This window comes from Pseudopipra pipra, chromosome W (assembly GCF_036250125.1).
Source record: "Pseudopipra pipra isolate bDixPip1 chromosome W, bDixPip1.hap1, whole genome shotgun sequence".
In the NCBI taxonomy this organism is placed as follows: domain Eukaryota; kingdom Metazoa; phylum Chordata; class Aves; order Passeriformes; family Pipridae; genus Pseudopipra; species Pseudopipra pipra.
In genome coordinates, this window is record NC_087580.1 from 23,797,671 (window position 1) to 23,805,582 (window position 7,912).

The following is a 7,912-nucleotide window of genomic DNA, read 5'->3' on the forward strand; positions in this document are numbered from 1 at the left end:
ACCCAGCTCTGCTTCACAAGTTCCCAGGGCCTGTCCCTGCCTGTGCTCCAAGGGCTTCCAGTCCCCAGGACTGTGCTCAGAGAGCACTCAGGCCTTACAGCAAGAAAGGGGCTCAGGAGGACAGTGTGGAAGTGGCAAGAGAGCAGCTCTGCAAAGACCAAGCCCTGCTGTTCCCTGGCAGTGCTGCTGGGCTGGGATTATTGTCCCCTTCCCGTTTGCAAATACACCCTGTCCTGCAGTGTGCTGTCCTTTGGGAACATCTGAGAAGAAGGGTCTTGGAGAAAGAAGGCACTGCAGGGTCCTTTATTTTGTTTAAATACTCAGTGAGCACAATTCATAATTTATACATCTCTGGGTCAAATGCAATGGGTAGACACTAAATTAGAAGGCAGATGAAAAATAAAATTTAATTGCAGAGAAAGTTATTGCAAGAAGAACCCAATGACCTCCACAAAAAACCTGAGCAGGAAGGCTGGGCCATTAAGGAGTTCTCAATGCTACACACCAGAAAACAGGCACTTTATTGCTCCTGAAAAGCATCCAGTCATCCTTTTTCTCAGTGCGTCCTTGAGCTCCTGATTCCTGAGGCTGTAGATGAAGGGGTTCAGTGCTGGAGGCACCACCGAGTACAGAACTGTGAGGGCCAGATCCAGGGATGGGGAGGAGATGGAGGGGGGCTTCAGGTGGGATAACATGACAGTACTGACAAAGAGGGAGACCACGGTCAGGTGAGGGAGGCACGTGGAAAAGGCTTTGTGCCGTCCCTGCTGAGAGGGGATCCTCAGCACAGCCCTGAAGATCTGCACATAGGAGAAAACAATGAAAATGAAACAACCGAACACTAAACAGGCACTAACCCCAATGAGCCCAATTTCCCTGAGGTAGCCTGAGTGTGAGCAGGAGAGCTTGAGGATGTGCGGGATTTCACAGAAGAACTGGCCCAGGGCATTGCCCTGGCACAGGGGCAGGGAAAATGTATTGGCTGTGTGCAGCAGAGCAGTGAGGAACCCAGTGGCCCAGGCAGCTGCTGCCATGTGGGCACAAGCTCTGCTGCCCAGGAGGGTCCCGTAGTGCAGGGGTTTGCAGATGGCAACGTAGCAGTCGTAGCACATGATGGTGAGGAGGAAATACTCTGATGAGATGAAGAACAGAAAGAAAAAGAGCTGTGCAGCACATCCCATGTAGGAGATGGTTGTGGTGTCCCAGAGGGAATTGTGCATGGCTTTGGGGACAGTGGTGCAGATGCAGCCCAGGTCTGTGAGGGAGAGGTTGAGCAGGAAGAAGCCCATGGGGGTGTGCAGGTGGTGGTCGCAGGCTACGGCGCTGAGGATGAGGCCGTTGGCCAGGAGGGCAGCCAGGGAGATGCCCAGGAAGAGCCAGAAGTGCAGGAGCTGCAGCTCCCGCCTGTCTGCCAATGCCAGGAGGAGGAACTGGGCCATGGAGCTGCTGTTGGACATTTACTCCTGCCTCAGAATATTTTGATCTGTTGAGGAGGAAAAGTCACTGCTGAGTTAGACCAGGCTTCTGCAGCCAAACATTACCCGTCTCAGCCACCCCACTCTCAGGCTCTCTCTCCTCTCTCAGACCTCCCTGCAGCTCCCTCCCCTGAGCTCTGCCTTTTGCTGCCTGAGGGAACCATTGGAAGCAGGAAATCTGTGATGGGCTCCCAGGGACTCCTTCTTGCTCTGCTGGACAGGGAACTTGGAATGCAGGGTGATCTCAAATTAAATGTACTTGTGATACATCAAAGAGCTTCTCAGCTTTGCTGTTTGCAATTTGCCCAAATGAAGGACTGAGCTGAGGGAATTCTTTGGATTTGTTCACCCACTTGCACCTGCCACACTTAGGAGTGGTTGTGGAGGTTTGAAATCCCTGACATTTCCATTGCACTGCAGGTCAACTCTTGTGAGTTCTGAGGGGCACAGGGATGGTCCCTTAGTGCAGAGAGAAGAGCTGCTCTGCCCATCAGTCCTGGGCTCAGCTGCCCTGTGCTGGCAGCTTGGAGCTGGAGGAGCATCACACTCAACTGTTCCCCTCCAAAGAAACTGCCCAGAGATCCAGGAATCCATGTCCAAAGAACAGACTGACACACTCCTCACCTTTTCATCTCTCTCCTCTCAGAGTGAGACACAAAATGCTCCTTGCAGCTGCCCAGAGCATTTCCATGGATTTAGCCCTGAGGAGTTTTCTCCAGGGGGATCCTGTGCAACACAGAGATGCTATGGCAGAGCTGTGCCCTTCTGGAGGGCACCTGCAGCCCTGCAGGACACCCAGGCAAACAGCTGAAGACCCTGAAGGTGCCTGGAGGGCACTTGGGCACTTTGCTGCCACAGACACATCCCCACAGCAGCACCCAAAGGGTTTGGGTCTGCACAGGAATCTGCCCCCCCCCCAAACCCCACACTGGCTCAGAAAATCCAATGGTGAGAACAAGGAGAGCCCAGGTAGCAGGGGATGGCAGTGAAATGCCACAGTGCTGCTGCCAAGGGAGGAGGGACACCCAGAGACAGCTGGAAATCAGGGCCCTGTCCTTGCCTGGGCTCTGGCTGCTGCAGGGCAATGCACAGCCCAGCCCCCGTGGGCCTGAGGGCACAGGCTCTGCTTAGGCTGGGAAAGGAGCCCAGGCAGGAGCTGCTCAGGGAAGGGGTCTGTGCCACAGGGACAGCAGGGAGGGGCCCCCATCCCCCTGCCCAGCCCTTGTGGCAGCAGGTCCCTCTCCCTGCCTGCCTGTCTCTGGGTGAGGAGCTGTTCCTGCCAGCAGCCCCTGCCTGTGCCCAGCTCAGCTCCCTGCCAGTGCTGCCAGAGCCATCCCCAGCCCAGTGCCCAGGGGCAGCTCTGCCTGGGCAGGGGCTGCAGAGCAGATCCCAGACCCCCTGCGGTGGCTGGGAAGGGGGAGGTGTTCTGGGGGGATGTGCTTCCTGAGAAGGGCCCCTGGAAATGGAGGAGGTGGAGCTGAAGCTGTGAGGAGCCCTGAGCCTGCAGCTGAAGGGCCCTGCCCAGCCCTGCCCAGCCCTGAGGGGTCACTCCTTCCACCCACCCCTTCTCCCTGCAGGGCCGTGGCAGCTCCTTGGCCGGGCTGAGAGCTGCCCCTGGCAGGCAGCAGAGTCCCTGCCCCAGCACACAGAGCCCTGGGGGCAGGACCCTGCTCTGCACCACAGCCCTGGGCACCCCTGGCTGCACCCCCACCTTCCCACCCCACAGCCAGCCCTGCCACAGGGAACCTTCTGGCCCTGGGCCTCTGAGGGGGCAGCAGCAAGTCCTGCTCTGCAGCAGCTTCTCCTGCTGCACCCCAGCCAATCCAGCAGAGCCATCCTGACAGCTCCTGCCACTGCTGCCATTTGGCAGCTGGCAGAGGCACTTGCAGGAACTCACCTGCACTGCTCTGCAGCCACAGCCTGACCATGGCAAAGGGCTGGCAAGGTTCCTGCCCTGAGCAGCTCTGCCCTGTCCTCCCAGCCCAGGATCCCTTGAACCTCCTGCTCCCTTCTCCTCTCTGCCCTTGCTGCCTGCAGCTCCTGCCCTGCTCTGCCATATGGCCACTTCCCCTGCACTGCAGCAACTGGGAGAGTCCTGCTGAGAGATCCTGGAAGCTGTGGGATGTGCCAGCTTCAGGAGATGCCTCCAGGAAGGGAAGTTGAACTTTCCTACAGCCAGAGAATTCTTCCTTCAAATCCTGGGAAGGTTTCTCCTGTAGTGAGATCTCAGTCACCTTCCAGCCCAGGCTGCCTCTCACCTCTGTCCCTTCTCTCCTGTGCCCTGGGTGCTGCAGGCAGTGCCCTCAGCCCTGCTGGGCTGTGCAGAGGAGCTGCTCCTGGGCAGAGCTGTCTCTTTGAAGCTCTTCTTGCTTGCCAGGAGCTCCCTGTGTGCCAGGAGCCCGGCCCAGCTCAGCAGCACAGCAACAGCCCCAGGCATTTCAGGACCCTCGAGGGGTTTGGTCTTCTTTACATGAGACTTGTCCCTGAGAGGAAGTTCAAACAGCTTTTCAAGAACTCAAAGTGAGATTGAAACACTAAAGTTTATGAAGTGGTAATGAGTCTCACTGAGGGACACAACTGAGAACATGTCCCCAGGTTCCAGTTAGAGCAGAAAACTGCAGACAGTGATGCCAAGGATGGACAAGCAAGGGAAAGGTGGCTCTGATGCTGAAGAAACCTTGACTTGTTTCCTTAATCCAGAGGACCAAGCCCTGACCCCCAGCCCCTGGGAAGGCAGATCCTGTCCCTGCCTCATTCCTCAGGGCTCTTCCTGGGGCACTGGGCTGTGGGATGTGCAATGCCAAGGGCAGGCCCATGGGGTGGCACCTGCCAGGCTGCTGAGCAGGGACAAGGAGGCCATGAGGCCCCAGGGCTGCAAGGGGCACTCCCCTCCTCCTGGCATCAGGGGCACAGACAGCAGCCATGGCCAAAGGCCTGCAGAAGGTGGCTGTGGCAGGGCCTTTCAGCTTCTCCCCCTCCCTGTCTCCTCTCCAGCCCAGGCTGTCCTACGGTGTCCATGCCCTGCCCCTTTCCCTGCAGGCTGTCGTCATCCCCCCGACTGCCCCACCTGGCTGGCACCTTCCTGCACTGACATCTCTGCGTCCTCCCTGGCTCTTCCTGCACACACAAAGCCTTGGCCTCATCCACACTCCTCCTGGGCGACGTGTTGCATCACACCATTGCCCTCAGAGTGAAACTTCTTTCTCTTTGTTTCCAGTCTGGACATCTCCAGCTGCACTTGGCATTATTTCTTTATTTCTCAGGCTGTTTCCTGCTATGACAAAAGGATCCACCATCTCTGAAACCCCCCTTCAAGCCTTCTCTGGCTACTCCTGCACTGTCCTCAGTCTCCACACCATGGAGCCCAGAGCTCCTTAGTCCCTACAGAGTGGTCATGGGCTTGAGGCCTCCAAATCTTTTCTTGGGAGATCCCTGGGTACTCTCCAAGGTGTTTGCAGATGAACACATGGTGCTCATAGTCTAAGGAAAACACAAGGATACAATTTACCAAGGCCTGTATTGGCAGAACACAGGGCAATGGCTTTGAACTGAAAGACTAGAGTATTATATTTATAATAGGAAGAAATATTTAACAATGAGGGTGGCAAGAACTGAAGCAGGTTTCCAGAGAAGTGGATGTCCCATCCCTGCATTTGTCCAAGGTCAGGGAGAGTGAGTAACCTCAATTAGTAAAAGATGTCACTGCCCACATCCAGGGACTTGGACCAGATGACCTTTTAGCTCCCTTCCAAGCCGAACCATTCTGGGATTCTTTCAGTCCCAAACTCCTTCTCCAAAGAATTGCCATGTTGAGGACATGAACTGCCATGTTTTTGGAGAAACCCTTCTAAGCCCAAAAGGTAAAAACATAATTCAAAGACACTTCCAAAATATCTGTGTGAAGGCTTCACCAAGTGGGTCAATGGCAGAACCTCCCAGGATGACCTCACAAATGTGGGTGGGGTTTTCATGCTTGGGGTCTGAGACTTATGATGGGCAACAAGAAAGCACATTTGGGGACTGAGGAAGACTTGTCATGGGATGTCGAGGAAAGAACAAATGGAATGGGAAGGATGGGATCACAGTGGTCACTGGAGGAAGAAGCATGAGAAAACAGGGAAAAGAGGCTGAAAAAGCTGGTCATGGTAAACAGGAGGCTGGTCAGGAAAATTCCCTGGCTGTGCCCTGCAAGTGATCCCCACAGCCCGTCCCATTTTCTTCAGAACTCCATTGCCAAGAAGTTTCTGTGGGGAGGGACCTCTCTGCTCCTGGCACAGATTGTGGCCCAAGTTCCAGCCCCTGCAGCAGGAGCCACAAAGAGTCAGGTCTTGTGTTCTTTGAGGGGCCAGACTCTGCCCACACTGGGGTGTGTGCGTTGGAAGCACAAAAGAGTGAAGCAAATGCAAAGCTAAACACCCAATGTAGGCTGACTTTGTCCCTAAGTGGGGGATGAGAATTGGACCCAACATGTGCAGGGACAGAGGGAGGGGTTTGTCCCCCTGGCCCTGCCCAGAAGGGACACCTTTCAGGAAGGGTTGTGGCCTTGGCTGTGCTGAGGGTTGCCCCGGGCAATGCAGCTTGGGATTGCAGTGGCACTGTCAGGGCTCTGCAGAGCTCCTGGCAGTTCCTGCCTTTGTCCCCAGCAATGCCAGAGAACTGCAGGGGTTGCAGTCAATCACTTGTGCTCTTTGGGCCCCCGACTGGCTCTGCTGAATGTCAGCAGGCCTGGAGTTCCCAGACTGTTCCTGCATCCAGGGTCGGGCCTGCAGTGACGTTTGTGCAGCATTCAATTGGGGCAGTGGCAGGATGGCCATGGATCCATTCCTGCACAAACACAATGGGGCTCCATCCCAGGCAGGGAGAGAATGGGCCCACAAATGTTGGAAGGATAAGAAGCAGGGAGTTTTGGCCCTGTGGAACCCCATGGAACCAAAGGAACCCTGGGACATGGTGGAACCTCCTGGAATAAAGGGGACATTGTGACCCTGCAGCACCTCATGGAACCAAAGGGAGTCTGGGACGTGGCAGGGCCTGATGGAAACAAAGGAACCTCCTGGGAACAAAGGGACCCTGGGCACTGCCAAAAGTCAGGGAGACAAGGGAACTCCAGGACACTGTGGAATCTCCTGGAATCCAGGGGCCATTGGAATCCACTGGGGCCTCCTGGAACCAAAGGGAACATGGGACACTGCAGAACCTCATGGAATCAAAAGGGTCCATTGTGACACTGGGGAAAATGATGGAATCAGTGGACCATTGTCGCACTGCAAGGCCTTATGGAGCCAAAGAACTCTGGGAACCAGTGCAACCTCATGGAATCAAGGAGCCATTGTGCCTCTGCAGGGCCTTACGAAGCCAAAAGAAACCTTGTACACTGTGGAACCTCATGGAATCAAGGGACCACCGTGATCTTGCAGGGCCTCATGGAACGAAAGGAACCCTGGGATTCTGCAGAACTTCATGGAATCAGGGGGCAGTTGTGACACTGCAGGGCCTCAAGGAATCAAATGTCCATTGTGACAGTCTAGGGTCTCAGGGAAGCTAAGGAATCCCGGGACACTGTGGAACCTTATGGAATGATTGGTCATTTGTGACTGTAGAACCTCATGCAACTGAGGGGCTGTCTTTGTTTAAAGACAAAACTTGGGGTGGGAACTCCAGTGAAATGAATCCCTCCCTTTTTATTTCTTACCATTACAGAGAGATAAAACTCTTAAAATTAAGAGTTTACAAACAAGGAAATAGCAGAAACTACAAAGATATACAGGGAACAGCTGACCCACAAAGAGGGGAATTCTTCACCCACCTGGCACTCCTGGAACAAAGGGGAAAAATGGTGGAGGGTCCTGCCTGATAACCACCCCCCTCTGGCCCAGCAAGCCAAAGAAACTCTGGGAAATGGGGGCACAAGCAGAAGCACGTTCCTGGGCTCACGGTCACTCTGGGGCTCTCCCCGGCCGTGGGGCTGAGCGAGCTCAGCGCTCGGGGCGGCAGCAGCAGGGCCCCGGGGCAGGACGGCGCCGTAGGGACTCTCCAGGCACCAGCCCCGGGGTCCAGGGAGGAGAAAAAGTTCCATTTGCTGCCTGGCATTTTCCTTCTTTCTTCCCCTCCCTGCCAGCCCCAGCTTGGGGCAGGCATTCCTTCTTAAAGAGACAGTCCCTGCAAAACAGTGTTGGAAAAATGGTCTAAAATACTAAAACTCCTGAAACCATGACATTTTCTACCTCTGTATTCTATTCCCTTTTTCATCATGCAGTGTCCCAGGGATCTTTGGTTCCATGAGGCCCTGCAGTGTCCCAATGGCCCCTTGATTCCTTTGTGCCACTGGAGACACCCCATAATCCAGCACAGCCTGTGGTGCTGTTGGTCCTGGCCTGACAAGTGATGTCTGTCTGGAAAGAGGCACAGCTTTAATACTTTTACATTTAAATAATATT

At 55.0% G+C, this 7,912-nt stretch overlaps 1 protein-coding gene across 1 annotated transcript; it reads right to left on the reverse strand.

The window, feature by feature from the left end:
* Positions 1-497: 497 nt before the first annotated feature.
* LOC135406376 (olfactory receptor 14J1-like) lies at positions 498-1,457 on the reverse strand. Its single transcript, XM_064640778.1, has one exon. The coding sequence runs from the start codon at positions 1,455-1,457 to the stop codon at positions 498-500; it is 960 nt and encodes a 319-aa protein (XP_064496848.1).
* Between the last annotated feature and the right edge of the window lie 6,455 nt (positions 1,458-7,912).